At 43.2% G+C, this 21,707-nt stretch overlaps 1 protein-coding gene across 1 annotated transcript; it reads left to right on the top strand.

Annotated features, from left to right (window-relative positions):
• The first annotated feature begins 744 nt into the window (after positions 1-744).
• Positions 745-1,119, top strand: LOC138246951 (uncharacterized). Its single transcript, XM_069201697.1, has one exon. It carries the CDS (start codon positions 745-747, stop codon positions 1,117-1,119), a length of 375 nt encoding a protein of 124 aa, XP_069057798.1.
• The last annotated feature ends 20,588 nt before the right edge of the window (positions 1,120-21,707 follow it).

Below are 21,707 nucleotides of genomic sequence, written 5' to 3'. Positions count from 1 at the left end.
CCACTGCCTCCACTGTCCCCCCCCACATCCTCCTCCTCCTTCCTCACAGTCAAATCCCCACTCACACCTGCATGCACTGCATCAACAGCCACCACCACCATCACCACATCAAGCAGCACACGCACCTCACTTGCAGACACCTCCACAACAGCCATCCACCTCACACATGCACACTGTCCATGCACTTGCACCCAAGTCCAGCTGACGTATACCTCCGACAATCACTCCCTCAACCTCCACTCCCATCCCTCCTCTCACAACCCGCCCCAAAGTCACTAAGAAGCTTTTCCTTGCACATCATGACCTCTTCCATCCCCTCCATCCCCCCTGTCCTGCCCGTAAGAGAAGGGTCACAACGACCCAGCACAGAACATCAGCCAAACAGTCTACCACTGCCCCCATCAAATCATCAGCTGCTGGCACAAAGAGCACCCAGAATTTTAAAGGGAGGGCTAGGGTGGTGAAAACCAAGGGACAGGAGATGGGGACAGTGGAGGCACCTCCTAGTCCTGGAAGCAATGGCACAAGTGACATGTCAAAGGCCAACGAGACCCATCACAAGAGGGGACACATGGATCCCCCTCCACCACCAAAGATTGCCAAGGATCCCACTCCACCACCAAAGAAAGGGAGGGTTCCAATCCACCACCAAAGAAAGGCAAGAGGCCCCCTCCAGCAGCAGTGGGCAAGGAGCCCCAACCTCCAGCAGAGGCAGCCAGGATTACACCTACACCAGCAGTGGGCATGGAGCCTCCACCTCCTGCAGAGGCAGCCAGGGTTATACCTCCACCAGAAGTGGGCAAGGAGCCCTCACTTCCAGCAGGGGCAGCCAGGGTTACATGTCCACCAGCAGTGGGCAAGGAGCCCTCAACTCCAGCAGAGGCAGCCAGGGTTACACCTCCACCAGAAGTGGGCAAGGAGCCCCCACCTCCAGCAGAGGCAGCCAGGGTTACACCTCCTCCAGCAGTGGGCTGGGAGCCCTCACCTACAGCAGAGGCAGCCAGGGTGACACCTCCACCAGCAGAGGGTAGGGAACCGTCACCTTCAGCAGAGGCAGCCAGGGTTACACCTCCACCAGCAGGTGGCAAGGAGCCCTCATCTCCAGAAGAGGGCAAGTAGCCCACCCTCCTGAAACTGTTTGGCAAGAAGCCCCCTCCAGAACCAGTGGCCACGTTCACCACTTCAGAGACTGTGGCCTTACACTCCCCACCACAAACAATTGGGCAAGGAGCCCCCTCCAGAACCAGTGGGCATGTTCCCCACTTCAGAGATTGTGGCCTTACACTCCCTACCAGAGGCAATTGGGCAAGGAGCCCTCTTCAGAACCAGTGGGCATGTTCTCCACTTCAGAGACTCTGGCCTTCCACTCCCCACCAGAGATAAATGGGCTAGGAGCTCCCTCCAGAACCAGTGGGCATGTTCCTCACTTCAGCTGAGGTTCTCCCTCCCCCCTCCCTCCCCCTGAGGTGCCTGGCCATTTCCAACATGATATCCTGCACAGTGGATTCCAGATTGTCAGGAGTCAGGTTGGGCCTTGGACTGTGCCCTGTGTCCATGTGGCACTTTTGTACTTTGGACTGGCTATTGGCCCATTCTGGACATTGATGCCTGCATTTCCTTTCGAATAGACATTATAGTGGCTATTGGCATCAAATTACAGTGTTCATTCATTCTCATTGTGGTCCTTGTTTTAATTTAACATGGGTCCTGTGACATTCGTTTTACTCTGCAGCTGGTTCTGTGTATGGTGTGTGTGTTTTGCGTGTGTGTGTCACTCTCCTTTTTCTCCCTTCCTTGTGTGCTAGGTTGCTGCACTCACCGTCATCGTCTTCGTCAGCATTGGTGATCCTGGTGGGCCATGGCGTAGAAAAGATTCAGGAAGACTTGAATTTCCGGTTCCATGGCGGCGGCGTTATCCTCTGTGTCCCTGAAGGTGAGTCTTTCATCTTTTGTGCAGTGTTTCTTCTAGGCTTTTGATGGCATTGGTACCGCCAGGGAAATCCTGGCGGTTTGCTATGTCATAATATGGTGGGCAGTACCTTGGCTTCTGCCTGGCTGTTGATGGCTACCGCCGTGGCCAGTGATGTTAACGCCCTGGCGGTTGGTGTGGTACATTCGCTGTCTATGGGAGGTATCACCACCATGGTCATAATTTGGCGGTATTCACTGCCAGTCTGTTGGTGGTATTACCACCACTTTAACACTTACCACCACTGTCATAATCAGGGCCTTGGTTTTTGTTGTAATTTGTCGGGTTTAATAGGTAGATCGGGCATGGTCGACAAATCAGAGTGCAAGCCAAAGTGAGCAAAATCAATTTTTCGACTGAAATCTGGTGAGTCCTATGTGCACCAGGACAGACCCACTGATCAGTTGAGAGTCAAATTTGTAGGTCAAATTTTGCTTGTGAATTGGGGAAACTGACAAAGAAGAAGTAGCTGCTAGAGCAAAACACCATCAGTTAAAAATCTGTAAGGTTTCTGAAGCGATTCTGTTACCTTACCTGTAGGAAATGGACAAATTGGGTTTTGATTTTGGGCCAGATGTATCAAAGCTTTTTGCATTCGCAAACGGTGCGAACGGCCGTTTGCGAATGCAAAAATGCCTTTCAATATGTATGAAAGGCATTCACTATGCAATTTTAAGGATTCGCTAAAATAGCGATTCCTTAAAATTGCGACCCAGTTTAAAGAATCGCAAATTGCGATTCTCTAAATAAGAAATCACAAATAAGGAATCCTTATTTGCGATTTATTAACCACATGTATAAAGCTTTTCCTTAATGCAAATTGGGCATTAAGGAATAGCAATTACCGCAAAATACAATTTGGTGGTAACCATGTGGAAATTTTTAAAAATACATTAAAAATGCATTTTTAAAATTGACATGTAACACACACATGCCCCTTTGGCATGTGTGTGCCTTACATGTCCTAAAATAATTTTTGAGGGTGCAGCAGAGGGGGCCTTAAGCCCTCAGCACCCTGGGGTTTGCATTTCTGAAATTGCAAACTCCAGTTAGGAATTTGCCATTTGGGAAATGCAAAAAATGTGCAAATATGGGCCTACAGGCCCATAGGTGCAAATGGGGCCAGAATCGCTATTTGCGATTTGGTAATAGCATTTGCGATTTTTAGAAATCGCTAATACCGAATCACAAATATGATACATACCATCTTGTGACTCAGAAATAGCTATTTCTTAAAAATCGCTATTTGAGAATCGCAAAATGGATATTGATACATCTGGCCCTTTGTTTAGTGCATGCAATAATTTGCATTAGTGTCATGTGAATTTGAGTTTGGGAGGACAAGCCGCAAGACTTTGTCAGCCACTGTACGTGTGACTGTGACTGGAGCAGCGCTTGGATAGGTTGGTTGGTGAGAAGGGTTGCGCATGGATTGGCGGACAACTGTGAAGCACAATCGGTTGAGAAGGTTGGTGAAGAGAATTCTGGGTTTAAAAGTCACTTCCTGATTTGAATTTGAATAACATACAGGTCGCAAAAATGAAATTTTTCAAAGCTTTAAAGAGTGCTTTAAGGGGAGATACGTACCTTACAACAAGTTTAGGAGATATTGCACCATCAGAAGGTACACCAGCTAACATTGTAATCAAAGAAAAGGGTGCTGCGCCATGTCTTTGGCTGAAGCAATGGTGCAAAGTGACAGAGAAAGGATGGGACCTTGCATTTCCTACCCACAGAACATTTCAGCTGAGGAGCTTAAAGAGTCTGAGGAGGGTGCTGTATAATCTGAAACCCCCTCTGAGACCAGCACAGTTCGAGGCATTAGCAATCTGGGAATTAGTAGCTAGACCTCAACAGAAGTTTGAGAGAAGAATGAGAAAGGCAAAGAAAACACTAGTGGAGGCTAGATGGGATAGTGATCAGTGGTGTTGGATAACCAAGACTTTACAGGGGATTAAGTTGTTTCCAGCGATTATACAGGACAACGAGAGAGCAGGAAGAAAAGCTACCAGAAAAACAATTAGAAGCCCTTCTGAGAGTAGGGAGTGGATACAAGAGTCTAGAGGATCTCTCACGTTTGAGGAAGACTCAGACAATGATGAGATTATTTTGCAGTTATTGATAAATTGCCCACCACCATATGCAGCACAAACGAGTGGTCCAACCTCTAGTGTAAACCCTTCAACACTGACAGAAGTTGACATGACAATGAGTCAGTACAGATTAATCCCAGTATGACACCAAACCCAATGCAGAGCAGCCTTAGTGCACCTACTACTCCAGTAACACAAAATCAGGTGCCACAGTCGAAGGTCCTGAGAATTTACCCTAATTTACCTATTGTGGAAACAGCCACAAACTTAATAGTGCCTACAGGACAAGTTTTCCTAAAACCGACATTCATTCAGATAGAGCCAACTCCACTTTTACTGCCCCAAGTGCAGTCACACGCAATGCCAAAGTACAATTTATGTCCGATAATAGGGACACAGTCAGGGTAGGCCTGCACTGATGAGCCAGAATATGGAAATTATTCACCCACGGGACTTAAATGTCAGACCAAGCCCAGATGCTGTATCTGTACCTGTCACCATTGGTCCAATTTTACCTTTCTTTTCACAGGAGAATAACAGTGCAAGTGGACAGGGAGTCTTGAGTCAGAATGCAATGAGGGGAGGACTTAATGAGAATACTAAAGTAGCCTCTCCTATAGGACAGACATTTGACGGATCAAGATCATTCCTAGAACTCAGCCCACTCGGATTTCCTCCGGATACTGTCATAGGGTTGAACGTTAGTCATAGCCTGAAATTACGGACACCCCAGTGTGCAGAGGTAGTTGTGCAACCGAAGCCACATGCCCAGGCCAACAACATTTTGTTGCAAAGTTTGGCTGCCCAACAATTGACTGAATGGTTAGACAAGCTGAATACCACGCAGAGTGCTCCAAGGGGAGAAAAGTACTTGATCTTTGTGAGACTAGGAATTGAAGCGGGTTAGCTCATTGAAGGGATTATGGGGGTGAACAGACTAGAATCCTACACAGAAGCAGAATTGAGATATCTGTGGCAGAAGATTACGAGGGAAGTGAGCTATGTGCATCATAGGCTAGCAGATTTGGAATAGAAGTACAGCATGGAAATAGTGAACACAAAACACTTGAAATAGTGTTACAGGTTGGATTTTGACACAACGGATTTCAAGCACATGATATCTGCAGGAATGAAGGCAAACCTTAGGGAGTTATTCCAAAGTGTCCAGACATGGGGAGCATTAGACAAATGGGAAGGCAGAGAGGTAAAGAAAAGAGATAAAAGAAAAAGGGATTCTGCGGATCATACTGCAAACATGCAGCAGGGTAAGGGTCTGGTGAAAATTTTACCAAAGAGAGGGATTCCAGGAGGTAATTTTGTCAATGTCGCTTGGATCAAAGGTGATATTCCTTCCTTTACAAATGACTATCCTAGGTTGAGAGAGAAGACAGTAGAATGGTAGCAGCAGATGGACAGGTTCGTGAAACTTGCAAAATGCCTGTGGGAAGACTTGAACACTCTATTAGATATAGTAGTTCCAGTTGATTTATGAATGGAGTGCAAGAGGAGTATAAACTGGCTTACAAAAGAGCCAGAGAGAGATCCGGCTAGAGGTGCGCCATCTCCTGAGGTAATGAAATATTATTACAAGGTGATTGAATTCTTGAAAACAAGAATTTTGCACAACATTGACTAGCAGAGAATATACAGCACAGCTCAGGAAGCAAAAGAGTTCATACATGCATATTATGAGAGATTGTTGCAGGTGTTTAAGCATTACAGTGGTACAGAGACAATTGAGCCCAAAGACATGAATCATTTTGTGTTCAGGTTTGTGGAAGGATTGGGACCTGAAATTAACCAGGTGATTAAGAGTCATTTGATTTGCTGGCATGCAAAGCCTTTTGATTATGTATTGCAGTATGCCAAGTACTGTAGGGACAAGACTGAATTGAAGCAGAGAAAGCTGAAAGAAAGGGCAATGATAATGCAGATTAAAGCTGCACAAACAGGGATGCAGGAATATTTTCGGCAGCAACAGCAGCACCAGGGAAATGTGGTATTTCAAAATTAGATGAGAGGTAGAGGTCATGGAGGAATTGGTAATGGAAACCGTAGACCCGATTTGAGTACTGTGGTGGTTCAGAATGATGTGCAGGGAATTAAGAGATTGTTGCCTTGTCATGCGCACAGAGCGGTCGGACATTGGAAGCGGGAGTGTCCGATGATGGTACAAGAAGGTTTGTTCAGCAAACAAGTGACATCAATTAGTTCCAAAACAAGAGAGGACCGAGAATGAGAGCTCATAATCCAAATGTTCATAATAATGTGAATCAAATGCAACATTTTCAACCCATGCAGCAGGTGCAAATGCCATGTGTACAAATGACACAGTTGCAGCCAATGAAAGAGCAGGTTCAAATGGTAGCTAGACAGCAAATCCAAATACCTCAAGCCCCGATGGAACAGCAGCAGGTCATGCTTCCTCAATTCCTGTTACACAGTGAGAATGGAATAAACGATGATGGGTTGAGCGTGAGTTCAGATGAAGGGGAATGTGTGCTCACAGCTTGGCAGTAGATCAGAAAGGCTCATATGTGAAGGGAAAGGTAACGAATGACAAGGTTTTATGCTTGACACATGAGCTACACGCACTACAGTGAGAACTGCAGACGTTCCAAACTTGCCCTTTTCAGTAAAATCAGTCCAGATTGTAGGAGCAGCAAATCAGTATTTGACCAATCTAATCACAAAACCAGTTCACGTTAAAATTGGCAGCTTTAAGGGATTACATAAATTCGTAGTCTGCGATTCAAGTCAGGTATCCCTATTGGGAAGCGACTTGCTGTGTAAAACCATGTGCTCGATTACTTGTTCAAATGACGGAATCGAGATACAGACAAACAGTGATGATGAGAATGACCCAGCTCCAGAGACAGAGTGTAAACTATAAATGAGTAGTACCCCTGATTAATTTCTTTCTAGTATTCACAGTGAAGTAGCTTCCTCCTGATTAACAGGGAACGGTTAAAGAGAGAGAGTGTGGGATCTGACAGGGAAAGAGATTGGCCTGATAAAATGGAGTTGAGCCAGTTAAAGTTCCTGTAAAACCTAATGCAATTTTTCCTCAGATTCCCCAGTATCACATGCCACAGGACATCCTTATGAAGGTTGCTCACATAATTGCAGTATTTGTAAACAAAGGGGTCTTGAAAGAAGTGTTGAGCAGCCCATGTAATTCACTGATAATGTGATTGAAAAAGCCTTGTGGGAAGGTTCGAATTGTTAAGGACTTGAGAAAAATAAATGACATTGTGATTAAATGTTGCCCGTGGTGCCAAATCCAGCTGTGATACTGTTACAGATTCCATGGGATGCTGAATATTTCACCGTTATGGACTTGTCACAACCTTCTTTTCTGTAAGAGGGTAAATTGGTTTAGCCGAATAGTTTGCTGTCTCAAATGGCTATGTTTTATCATGACCAAGCACATGTTGGGAGGGATGCCATGATTAGCCTCTTTAAATAAAATTGGAGCAGTTTATCATCGTTGCGTCATTTGTCAACAAATGAATGAGGGAAAAGGGACAGTGGTCAATTTGAGCCACATTGGAAAAGCAGGAGGTCCATTCAGCAGAATGCAGATGGATTTTATTGAGCTACCAGTGTGTGGAGGATTGAGATATGTGTTGGTGATTGTCTGCATCTTTAGTCATTGGATTGAAGCTCACCCTACACAAAGAAATAACAGCCTAACAGTAGCGAAAATACTGCTCAGGGAACTGATACCACGTTGTGGGTTTCCGATCTCTTTAGAATCAGACAGGGGAAGTCACTTCAACAATGAAGTAGTCAAATTACTATATGCAACCTTAAACATTGAGCAGAAGTTGCATTGTAGTTACCTCCCTGGAACATCAGGACTAGTAGAACAGATGAATGGTACCTTGAAATGAAGAATGGCAAAAATGTGTGCGTCCACAAATCTGAAATGGCCCGATGCACTGCCGTTAGTTCTGATGACAGTGAGAAACACACCCAACAAGACGACAGGATTGTCACCGCACGAGAACCTCATGGACAGAGCAATAACGTTACCAGTGGTTCCTGCAAATGCTCTTGTGAACATAACAGATGATATGTTGTTGGACTACTGCAAAGGTCTGGTTGATGTGGTTTGCTCTTCCTCTTAGCAGGTGGAACCCACCACACTGCACTCGTCCCAAGATCAAGGACCCAGCCTGAGAGCTGGTGACTGGGTTGTGGTCCGAAAATACTTGAGGAAGAAATGTTTGGAACCTAGGTGGAAAGGCCCTTTCCAGGTAGTTCTGGTCACTACCACAGCTGTGAAGTGTGCTGGAGTTCCGAACTAGATCCACGCAAACCATTAGAGAAAAGTGGCCTGTCCTTTGGACAACGAAAAGGAGTTGTGGAGAGTATGAACAAGGAAATGACAAGCCTCAGAGAGAAGAAAGAGGAACTGAGACCGGATCTGAGCACATTGAGAAAGGGTCAGTCATTCCTGTGAGAGACGAAGGAGAAGACCTCCAGGAGAGTGACAGTGACCCAATCTCAGTTGAGGCAGAAGGAGAGTCTAGTCAGAGGAGGGCTCTCCCAGAAGTAGACAAAGTTGAGAGACAAACAGGGCAAACACCAGACCACGAGGGGGAAGGAGTTGAGGCGGATCAAAGCCAATGTGGAGTGACTCCTCCTGAACCAGTTTCGGGTCCATCAGGAGAAAATCATGCAGAGCAAGGAGAAGTTTTGAGTTCAACACTGAAAATAGCATTGAGCAAGGGTCCAATGAAAGGAGACAAGTGGCCGGAGTCACAAGCAAAGAGAAAGGAAGCAGTTGTTGTGACAGCAATTGAGGCAGAATTAGATATGACAAGTAGAGAAGACCTGAGTGAAGGAGAATTAAATGGAGATCGAAAGTTGAAAAGAAAGAGAATTGCAAGTCGAAGGTACGCAGGTCCTGAATGGGCGTATGCAACAACAAGTGAATGGCACAGATAATTTTCGTCTTTTTGTTTTGATTGAGGCATTCCAGGTCAATATTTTGGCACTTGAATGAAATTAATGAACTGCGCTGTTGAGACAAATTTGAGAGAAGTACAAAGAAAAAGAGACTGTTGAAAGTAACCAGAAAATACTTTTGAAACTTGACTTGACAAGCTGCTAAACCAATTTTTGACAAAGGATCCCGTTAGTGAGACTGAAAGCTGTAAATAACTGCTGAAAGAAGATTGTTTTTGATTTTGCTGCATGGTTACTAAATTTTTCTCCTCTACATTCTGATTCTTTACAGATCATGTATAACATTAGCTAGCAGAGTAGGAAGAACAGGTGCTGTAAACACAGTATTGGTTTGGCAATTGTGAGGGTGATATTGCGCTTGATAGTGATTGTGGGTAAGACTGTTCTTGACAAGAGTAAAGCCAACCATACTTCAGCTTTAGAGATAACTACTGCATTAACAGAGATAGAGAAGTTTAGGTTAGATGAGAAGTATCGATACATAGACAATGCACAAGGGGAACTTTTTCTTAATGTCTTTTATCCCTTGTTGAGTGAGTATGTTGATACGATGGATGCGAGGAATTGTTACGTGTGTGCACAGATTCCTTCATCAGTCGAAGAAGGAATTACCTATCATAGTTTGCCCCTTACTTATGGATAAGTTGTAGTATGTTACTAACAAGATTCTATAACCAGGAGCACATTTAGTATTTCTATTCTAACCATGACGTTGTGTTTTTGTTTGTCCCCATAATTAGATACCTGAGTAGAGGAGCAAACAACAATTACATACTATTAGTGAGAGGTTTCTTTGAGCCTACATAACGTTTGGCACAGCATATGCAGACAAGAATAACCTGACATGCTTGGTTACACCACTAGAATAGGGCTTCTTAGATCAGACAGATAACAGGAGAAAGACATTAAGGGAGAAGTAACATAAGGGTTTGGAGAAAAGGACTTTTAGAAATGATTATTCTTTTAGTGAAATAAAAACACAAGGGAAATTAGCTTTAGATGTGCAACATGTAGAAAATCTTTGTGCATATAGACCTAAATCTAGCACTGACACTTTTTTGTGTGGAAACGAGTGAATGTAAGCATGTGTTTTTGTTTCAGAGTAAATGGACATTTATGTTAAATGTACAGGATCCAGCAATTCCTGGTATATCTTACCTTTGTGGACCTAATGCTTATTACCATCTTCCAAGAGGATGATATGGCATATGCTACTTGGGGATAGTTTTCCCAAAGATATTCCATCTTGATGACTTGAAAAGATTTCCAAAAATGACTGTGTTACATCACATTAAACAAAAGAGAGCATCTCCTTCTGGTATAGTGGAAGATATAATTGGAGCAATGATTCCTTCAGTATGAATTGTTCTGAATTCTATAAAGATTTGAAAGTTGTCTACTATTGTGGAAGACATGTTGACAAATTTTTCAGGAGTCATGATCCGAATAGATACAGAAATGGCTGCGGTAAGATCTACGACTCTTCAGAACCGCCTTGCGTTAGATATTCTGTTAGCAAACCATGGTGGAATTTGCAAAATGCTTAATTTGAGGCATTGCTGCTCTTGCATTCCTGATAATAGCAAAGAAATTAGAAGCTTACTTACTAATTTGACTGATGAAAGTGCTAATTTGGAAGAGTTGAAAGAACCAGGGGCCAGATGTAGGAAACACTTTGCGAGTCGCAAACGGCAACATCTGCCGTTTGCGACTCGCAAATGCGTGTTTCCTATGCAGAAATGCATTTTGCGAGTCGTTACCGACTCGCGAAATGCATTTCCGAATTGCAAATAGGAAGGGGTGTTCCCTTCCTATTTGCGAGTCGCAGTGGTATGCAACTCCACGCGGTCGCAAATGGAGTCGCAGTTACCATCCACTTCAAGTGGATGGTAACCCACTCGCAAATTGGAAGGGGTCCCCATGGGACCCCTTCCAGTTTGAGACTGGACCCCAAAATATTTTTTCAGGGCAGGGAGTGGTCCAAGGGACCACTCCCTGCCCTGAAAAAACCAAAACAAAAGGTTTGGGATTTTTTTGAAATGCAGCTCGTTTTCCCTTAGGGAAAACGGGCTCCATTTAAAAAAAAAAAAAAAGCTTTATTGAAAAGGCAGGTCGCTAACATGGAGGCCTGCTGACGTCAGCAGGCCTCCATGTTAATGAGTGCCTATACTCGCAATGGGGCCGCAATTTGCGACCCACCTCATGAATATTCAAGAGGTGGGTCATTGCGACCCCATTGCGAGTTGCAGACGGTGTCTGAGACACCGTACTGCATAGCAATTTGCGACTTGCAAATTGCGAGTCGCAGGGACTCGCAATTTGCAAGTCGCAAATTGCTCTCTTCCTACATCTGGCCCCAGGTGTTTGGGAGAAAGTTGGTAAAGGATTTTTTCAGTGTGAAATTGGCTCAGCAACATTGGTAAAGGGATACTATTGAAAATAATACTGGGGATATTGATTATTGTGATTGGCATAATTGGAGCATGGGGAACATGTAAGTTATGTAGGATGATCAAATTTAAGAAAAAGAAAAATTATCACCGGGGGGAAGGAATGAAAAGGGAAAAGAGGTGACAGATATTAAAGGGGATAGAGAAGACAACATTTTAGCAGATCAGAAAATGTGTGTGGAAAGATCTAAGTATGATGACACCTATCAGAGGAGGGATTGCTAATGCTGAATTTTTCAAATGAATGTTCATGTATTCTGAGTGTTGAATTTGCATAGAAAATGAATTCATGTAGAAAAATAATACACACATTTGAAGGAGCGCCCACTGTAGTGGCCACCAATGTTCACGAAGTGTACATATTAACAGCTTATTAATGTAAAATGTTGAACTAATGTTTGATTAATGTAGTAGTATGTCATATTAAGGGTGATGCATTATGTATTGGCTTTATTAATTATAGGCCTTAATTTAACGAGGTCTTGGGCCTAGTTGCATGGCCTCATATCAAGCTGCATTTCGTAGGTAATTTATAAAACGCTGCTTAGAGAATTAAATTGTGATTTTCCACTGTGCTGACCAAGTGCTCATAGTTCAAATTCTTTTTCATGAGAACTGCTTGCTAGAATATGATGTAATAGCTAGGGATACATTGTAAAAGTAGTATTTTTAAGAATGACCTTCCCAGGAGAGCAATGAATGTACTAACTGGAGTATAAGCTGCAACAATATTGATACCTGACAAGCCCAACAATGGGAACAGGAGAAGAGGAGCCAATCATCGACATGTGAACCGTATACTAATAAATTTGCATATTTGGGGGTCTGTTTTCATTGGACTAAAGGCAAACATGCGATTCTTTGGCCGGAAATCTAACTTAGCCGACTGCACCAAGAGGAGAGAGCCCACTTTTCCAATTATTGTTTTCTGAACTAACTATAGAGACTTTGCTTTTCCTGAGCTTTAATGCTGAATCCTGATGCCTTGCTAACCAAACTGATGTCCAATTGGCGAGGACTGTCACAGCTTGCTGAACCATACAGAGGCAAGGTATAAGACGATGTTCCTAATTGTTATGTCTATTGGCTTTTGTCCCTAGGTACCAACTGTTACGTTTGGTAGAGCCATAGATAGATGTGTTTCCAAATTTGTGTTGACTAAATTGTTTTGCATGAAGTCCGAACATGCTATTCTAATGAGGAGTCAGTTAGGGTATTCACTGATGATGCTCGCTACATGTAATAACAGTTGATGTCTTTTCCTTGCTGAACTAAATGTATATCATTTCGTTAGCCCAGTAATTCATGCTATTAATTCGTACTGTAACCTTAGGATGTGTAGTGGCTCAAGATTTGATTAGATTGCAATTCTTTAGGCGCTTTGGTCAGCCAGTATTGTTTCTGTATGTTTATCATTTGATTTTGAGACTAAGTTACGTGACATTAGCATTGTTAACATAAGGAAATAAACATTTTAACTTTTACATAAAGGTGTGGCTATTCATGGATGTGAGGTCATGGTGTGTGGAACTTACTGACTCCTATTGATTTTTGATGTCATTGATTGTTACTCCTATTGAATATTATTGGTGCGGGGCCACATGATGGGAACTACTCAATGCTCAGTCAAAAGGTCCATCGGCCTACACGCGTCCCCTTCTAAGTTCACTTAATAAGGTCTGATGTGCTAACACTCTTGCCCTAATGTAACTATAACTCACACTCCCACCATACAGTTTTCTCACCAATAATTGTTTTGCGAATGTTGTAGTGATATTATCAATGATGTCATAGGTGAAGTAATGACTGATGTAATATATGGGGTAATTGCCAGTATATTACATGGGCACGAGTCATAGGTTCCTTGCCAACTTGACAGCGGGCAGAAAAACTTATGAAAAGTCTGCTCCCAGCAAGCAGGAGCAGTTTTCCTGCTACTGCATGCTGGGACCAGGTTACAGTTTGCTCTTGCTTGGAGGGAGCTGTCATAGCTCCTTCCTGGTGACAGAAAACTATGTCCCAAGGGTGGGCACCTCTGGACACGGGGAGCTGGTCCTTGGAGTGGCGGTCCCGAGGGCCATTAATGGCTCCAGGAGAAGGTGGATGCACGGCTCCTCTCCTTTGATTTTTTTACAGCAAGTCCTGGGGAAATTGTGGTCCCTGGGGCCAAAAACGTCCTGGAAGGGGGGCTATGTCCCTCACCCACGTCCAAAGTAGCAAAGGCCAAGGGGAGGTGGTGGTAAATGAAGCCGAGTGTGGCCCGGGAGAAGGGCCGCATGACCCATCGCCCCCAATTTTATTATTTATTGCCCTGGGGAGGTCACGGCCCCCATCTGCATAAATTATGCCCAAGAGGACCCCCCTCTTTATTTAAAAACACAGCCCTGGGGATGTAGTGGTCCCTGGGGCCTTAAATGGCTTTTAGAGAGGGGCGTGCGGCCCTACACCACTATATTTTTGTCCTACCCTGGGGATGCTGCAGTCCCTGGAGCCAAAGTTAGCCATGAGGAGAGAGGCCACTTTTTCTCCCTCCCCTAAATTAATAATTAAAACAATTACCTCGGAGACCTTGCCTACTCGGGGGTCAAATTTAAACAAGTACAGGAGAACACACTCGTCTTTAAAAAAAACTAAATGTCATTAGGATTTGCAGACCCTCTGTGATTTTTGCCACAAAAATAAAGAAAAAATAAGGCCCTGCTGGGGTCACTGGACGACCTCAGTACCAGGCCTACGGGTCAGGGTATTCCTACCCTCCCTTCTTTTTTAAACTTTTTGTTTGGGACAGAGTCTGAATTCCAAAATGGTGGCCAACACTTCCTCGTTGAAGTATTAGCAGCCAATCATATTTTAGCATGAAATCTCAGGGATCCATGGAGGATACGCATCATTAGATATACAAATTTGTTTTTCCGATAATATTTCAAAAACTACAAAACAGATTTACACCAAATCACAAAAAAGCACTGTTTCTAAGCCAAGAGCTATCTTTCTGCTAAATTTGGTTTAATTATGTCTAGTGGTTAAGGTAGTAGTCCTCTTTAAAATTCCCTATGGACATTGCCATTGTTTTAGAACCCCCTTTTTAATTTTCCATGCAGCCCCCTCCTCCATCTGATTAAGGCCAGACCCCGGGGGATGGGGTCTCTGGGAGCCGAGATAGGCACACGCCCCTTCTCCATTTTATAGAGGTGGGACCTGAGGAGAAGGGCCACGCTGCCCCCACCCATATATACCATTGTTCTCCCTTTAACTTGCTAGGAATATGCAAATCTGCCAATCACCTGGAAGCTGCACTTGTTTGGGCCAGCACCGTCTACATTCATGGGCTAGATGTACCAAAACTTGGGTTTGCGACTCGCAAATTGCGAGCCTGGGTGACTCGCAATTTGCGAGTCGCAAACCCATATGCAGAATGGTGTCCCAGACACCATATGCGAATCGCAATATTAATTAGGTGGGTCGCAATTTGCGACACCTTTACGATTCGCTGCACTCACAGGGATGGTGGCCTGCTGGAGGCAGCAGACCACCATGTCTGTGACTGCTTTTTAATAAAGCCGTTTTTTTATTTTTTTGTATTGCAGCCCGTTTTCCTTAAAGGAAAACAAGTTGCAATACACTCGAGAACATGAAACTTTTTTCTTTCATTTTTTCAGAGTAGGCAGTGGTCCATAGGACCACTGCCTGCGCTGAAAAAATATTTTCAGAGCCATTCACAAAGGGGAAGGGGTCCCATGGGGACCCCTTCCCTTTTGCGAATGGGTTAGCACCCATTTGTAATGGGTGCTAACTGCGAATTGCTTTGTGACCGCGTTCGCGGCACAAAGCAATTCTGCATCGCGATGCGAATCGCATATAGGAAGGGGAACACCCCTTCCTATTTGCGAGTCTCATTCCCATTTTGCGAGTCAGTAACCAGGTTACCGACTCGCAAACTGGGAATGAGCATCGCAATGCGCGTTTGCATGGTGCAAACAGCAACATTTGCTGTTTGCACCATGCAAAATGCATTGTACATCTGGCCCCAAGTGTTTTCCCCCCTTTTGCAGAGATCATGGGCAGCTTCCCAAAGGGTCCCCCAGTGTGTTTCCGAGTGATTTTGATGGCACATTCTTAATGCTGAGGAATATGAGGACATCTCCACAAAACAAAGAAGCACTTACTTTGACCTTTTTATAGGAGAATCAAATTATCACAGAATTCTAGAGACACAAACAACAGGAACTATCATTTTGTCAAAACATACACAAGGTCATGGTGACATTTCCTTTTGCTCCATTACACAGCTGTAGTGTAGAATACACAGTGAACATTTACCCAAGGAGGGAGAAAAAACTAAAATTTGGTAGATACTTTATGCAAAGCTGTGGGCTCTTGTTGAAGAAAAGGCAGGTGAGGTTGTTCCTTTGTGGCAGAGTCACTCACACAGCTACTGACACACCCACACAGACGCTCACTCACCCACTCACAGGTGTAGTCAGACACTCATGCACCCACTCACATACCCAGAAACTGGCACACCCACTCACCTGCCCACTTACAAACACACACCCACTCACAGACCCACTCAGAGACCCATGCACCCACTCACAGACCCACTCAAAGACTTACACACCCACTCACAGATCCACTCAGAGACTCACACACCCACTAACAGACCCGCTCAGACTCTCACACATATGCTTACAGACCCACACAGGCACTCATGCACCCATTCACAGAGACACTCTCACAGCCACTGTCACACCTAGAGACACCCTTTTACACCTACTCTCATACCCGCTCACATCCACAAAGACCCTCTCACACCCACTCTCACATTCAGAGACATGCTCTCACACCTATTCTCACACCCAGGGACACAGGCAATGCGTCCAACTCCTGCTGCACATGGTCAAAGGCTGTGCACAGCAATGGGCTGCATAGTTAGGGGGGTTGGCCACAGGGTCTGGCCACAGCCCAGGCCCTGCTGACAACCACCACCATCTGCCAAGCCAAAGGTTGTGGGTGGTACAGGGTTAGGTGCTATCGGGGTTTGGCCACAGTGCCTGGCAGTGGGCAAAGCTCTGTGGCCAACCCCCGCCATGCACAGCCAAAGGGCGTGCATGGTGATGGTTGGATTAATGTATAGTAATGAAAATTACTTTACGTTAAAAAAATCACAGAAATTCACAGAAAAATCTAAGGTAACAGGCACATTATAGTTAGGAAATAAAATTTAAAAAACATAGAAATTCACAAAAGGCAGATTTCTGAAAAGTGTTGTTGCACCTAGTGCAGCGCCACTTTTCTTGCGCACTTAGGCACCCCTCTGATACCGCCATGGAAGCGCGTATTTAAAATACGGCGCACCATGGCGGTAGTTAGGGTGACTAGCATTATCGTTTTTTATGCTAGTCTGGCGCTTTGCAGGATTAGCATCAAATGTGATGACACTTATCATGCAAAACACCCAGAAGCCCATTGTAATCATTGGGAGCCTCTATTTAACGCCTGCACTCAGAGAGGCGTTAAAAAATGCAGATAAAAATGGTGCAAATTAATCTCATAGATTCCTTTGCAGCATTTTTATGCCCCCCTAGTGCCGGAACGCCCCACCCTGCATACATTATGCCTGGCGCATGCATAATGTGGAACAAGGGGTTACAAAATGACGCAATGCAAGCACTGCACCACTTTGTAAATATGACGCAGCATTTTTCCCCTTCCAAAGCCATATTAGCGTCACAAAAGTGATGCTAATGTAGCATTGGAACGGCACAAGGCCAGCATGAATCTGGCCCCAAATGTTACAGGGATGTTACAGTTAGGTTCTGAATTTACATGCACAAAACTGGAGAAATTCAGCAGTTATAGTTAGAGTTATTTCAAGTAACTATAACTCACGGCCTAAGGTAATCATAACTCACATCCTCACAATGCACAGCTAATTACCTCAAATATTACAGCACGCACAACAACTTTTATAACGCCAAGTAAACTATCAGTGAAACATTAGAAGTCAAATTATTGAATACACAAAATGTGCCTGGCGATGGCACGAGATATAGTTACATGAAATAACACTTTTTAAGTGAATTTTGTAAGTGAATATATATATATATATGAATTTGTTTCGATAACTGGGATCTAACCAATGGGATCGGTGCAGCCGTCAGATGGTCATCAGTCCATCTGTTGAAGATTTATATATATATATATATATATATATATATAGCTATATCTATATATATATATATATATATATATACATATATACAAATATATGTATAAATATATGTTTATATATAAAATGTTTGTATCAATACGTCTATGTGTATGTATATATATATATAACTATATATATATAAAAAATACATTGGGAGCACTATTCACAAATTAAAAGTCAGATTCTTACAACATTTTAGAGCCATAAAAACCAAGATAGAACCTATCCGTTGGCTAAACATTTCTGGGACACACACAAAGGAGATTGTAGTACATTATCTTTTTACGGCATCAAATCCATCAAAAACAATCCTAGAGCTGGAAATAGAACATTAGAGCTCAGGCAAATGGAATCGAAGATGATTCTATTATTAGGCTCTGAATCTTCTTGGGGGCACAATCTTGATGCTGAGTTATATGTCCATCTTAGATGATACTATAACCATCAATTGTATTCATTTTTGAACTTATAAAGAGACTCTGAATGTTTTTTAATTCTGTAAACATAACTGTGAATATGATATCATCTCACTATTATCATGTTTATGAAGGTAGATGAGAAGATTATAACCATCATAAAATTTAAAAGGGTAACTATTTATGAACTTATATTTATTTTTATCCCCAATTGAAGTTTTAGGAACTTTGTAGAAAAATGGCAATTTTCATGATTATATATGTCTCTTTTTGTAATTGGCTTTAGGATCATACCTTCCTTGTAACTTAAGAAACGTAGAAAATTTAATCAACATATATATACATATGGGATATAGGACTAAAGAGAAACAAAGAAACAAAATCTTTTAAATTAATACTTTAGTTCTTTAACACTTAGTTTCACTTTACATGCACATTTTGCACATATGACTAATTTATCACTTAGCACTTTGCACTTTAAGCCTAGGCCCTGTTTAAATACAGATTAAGTACATGCATTTATAGAGCCACTCTTTATATAGATAAGGACAGAGAAGAATCAATCCAAAATATACTAGTATTAGAGACGTATTTAAGTATCATAACACAATCAAATATGATTCTGATGTAAGGCACCAACTGGCTATATATATAAAATAAATATTAAAAAAGAAATTGTAGGCCAATTGCTAATTGAGTAACTACAACACGAGATCATAGATCATATTTTATTGAAAGTCATTTAGATATTGCAACTTATTATTATCAATATGAGGTTGCATTGATGACACAGAAAAGATTTTGAATATAAACATAATGCAATTGACTGTTGTTATATATAAAAAATTACATATTGAGAAATCTTTGTATGACAAATCGGGGTCTTTTATGATTAATTAATTAATTATTTAATAATCCTGTAATAATTTCCAATAGTTAATCTTTTACAATTTATCAATTTTTAGGATTGATTCATGTATAACAATAAATTATTTATATTGTTTTTTAACATTTTGCAATATTTATAAAATTCGTGACAGGCTGATGGTGTCTATAAATTGAGAAAGCTATAAATAAATATTTATATACCTGTAGAGAAGGATACATTCCATAGAAATTCAACAAACAAAATATACTTTAAATAACATTTGATCAATTTGATTGAATGTAGGTTGACCAGAACAACTGATAACTGTGGTCTCAATGATGAATTAACATGCATTATCATTTATTGAATAGTTAACCTACGATCGATATCAGAATGAATCAATGATATGTATTGTCTCTTTGGATTTTTTTAGGTGACACATATAAGATATCTATGTCGCACTAATTTAAATTATTTAAAATATCTCAATGGATGTAGGTGATTCTGTTACCAATTGTGGAATTTAAATATAGATCTTTGCATGTTCTAAGATGGCCTCCGCTTTAGATCACACTAGGTTGTTATGGAAATAAATGAAGGATTTTAACTTGCATTTAAATGATGCCGGCTTTGTAGCCAGATTTGTCCAGTAGAAGGCGTTTTGCCGAAACGCGTTGACATCATATTTCAGGACTCTGTGTTACCTGTATAAAGAAATAAATTAATGAACTGAATTCGAGCTTGCTGGATATGAATTTGTTTCGATAACTGGGATCTAACCAACGGGATCGGTGCAGCCGTCAGATGGCCATCAGCCCATCTGTTGAAGATTTATATATATAGATATATATATATTCACTGAATAAAACAAAGGTTACAGGGGCGTTATAGTTAAGGAATAAAATTAATAAAACCATAGAAATTCACTTAAAAAAACAAGGGTTAGAGGGGCGTTATAGTTAGGCTCAGATTTTAAATATATCAAACCATAGAAATTCACCAGCTATAGAGTTATCTCAAGAAACTATAACTCTTGCCTAAGGTAACTATAACTCATGCCCCACCATGTGCCCCCAAGGCTGATCTCAGCCCCTAGGATCCCATCCCCGGCCTAAGCATTAAAAAAAAATTCGGGGGGACCTCGTGGCACCCCCTCCCCAGGCCAATCTGACACAGTGAAGCCCATCCCCTAGAACACAGCCTAAACATTTAATTTTTAGGTCATCCCCTATGGCCCAGTGTAAATATTAAATTTCTTTTGGGGTGCCCCCCCAAGGCCGATCTCCGCCACGGGGACCCCATCTGGCGCAGCCTGGCCTACATTTTTTTGGGGGGCTGAGCCCCCCTCCTCAGGTAAATCTTGGCCCCAGAGACCCCATCCCCAGGGGTCCAGACTAATTATTTGTTTATTTTTGGGGAGGGGGGTCGCGATCCCAACCCCGGTGTCCCCATCACCCAGGGCTCAGCCTTGTGACCTGGGTGGCCCACAAGGGCAGCCATTCTCAATGTTGGGGACCGTGGGGGCAGCAGTCGCAATGTTGGTGACTGTGGGAGGCGCATGAAGGTACCCACTGTCCCAGCTACCTCCTTGCCTCCTGCGGAAGCCAGCATTGCTGTCAAAGAGAGGGAGCTGCTTAAGAAGATCCCTCTCTGTGAGGCAACGTTTCCTCTCTCTCCCTACCTGCATATCAGTGGGAGCTGTTTGACAGCTCTCCTGTTCATCGGAGTGTAGTCTTTGCTGTGGCTTGGTGACAGATGTCAAAGCTTCCACTAAGCCACAACAAATAGAAATGTCTCAGGGATGGTAAATTCCAGGACATATCAGTAGCAAGCCCGGAGAGGGTGGGGGTCCCCATGGCCATTAGTGGCTCATTGAGAGGGGCTGGTCAACCCCATTCCGATTAAAAAAGCCCTGGGGAGGTGGTGGCCTGAAATGGACCCCCTTTCTAGCTTTTATGGTATTCCCCGGGGTGGTGGGGGTCCCTGGGGTTGGGGGGAGGGCTATGCAGCCCCCCTGCATGATATTTCTGTGAAACCCCTTGGAAGTGATGGTCTCTGGGGCTGCGGGGGATGGACATGGCCCTTCCACTTTTTATTACCCTATAGCCCCAGGGAGGTGGTGATCCTTGGGGTTGCAGCAGGGCCATGCCCCCCCCTGTTTGAATTACATTATAGCCCTGGGGAGGTGGTGGTTCCTGCAGCAGGGCCTTGTCCCCCCCGTTTGAATTACATTATAGCCCTGGGGAGGTGGTGCTTCCTAGGGCTGCGGGGGGCATGTGACCCCTGCGCATTGAGTTTGACAATAGCCCCAGGGAGTTGGCAGTCCTTGGGGCTGCAGGGGAGCCGTGTGTTGCCCTGCATTAAATGTATTAATAGCCGCATGGAGGTGTTGGTCCCTGGAGCTGCGGGGGGACCACATAAAATTAAATTGAAGCCCCTGGGATGTGGTAGTCTCCACGCCCACCGCATAAATTTACATATAAGCCACAAGAAGGTGGGACTTGACCCACCCGGGGCTTCAGAATTATGAAGAGCAGGAGCCTGTGTTTCGTTTTAAAAAAAAATGTTTGCCATGGATTTGTGACCCCATCGTAAATTTGCTGCAAAAATTTGTTACAAAAATGGTTTTTAGCTCTGAGGGGGTCCTTCTAGGGCACCACCACTAGAGATGAGGGGTCATACTGTCCATACTCTGGCCTTTTTCTTAATTTTTGAATTTTTTC

The sequence above is a fragment of the Pleurodeles waltl genome, chromosome 7 (assembly GCF_031143425.1).
Source record: "Pleurodeles waltl isolate 20211129_DDA chromosome 7, aPleWal1.hap1.20221129, whole genome shotgun sequence".
In the NCBI taxonomy this organism is placed as follows: Eukaryota; Metazoa; Chordata; class Amphibia; order Caudata; family Salamandridae; genus Pleurodeles; species Pleurodeles waltl.
This window is presented reverse-complemented; position numbering and strand designations above follow the sequence as displayed.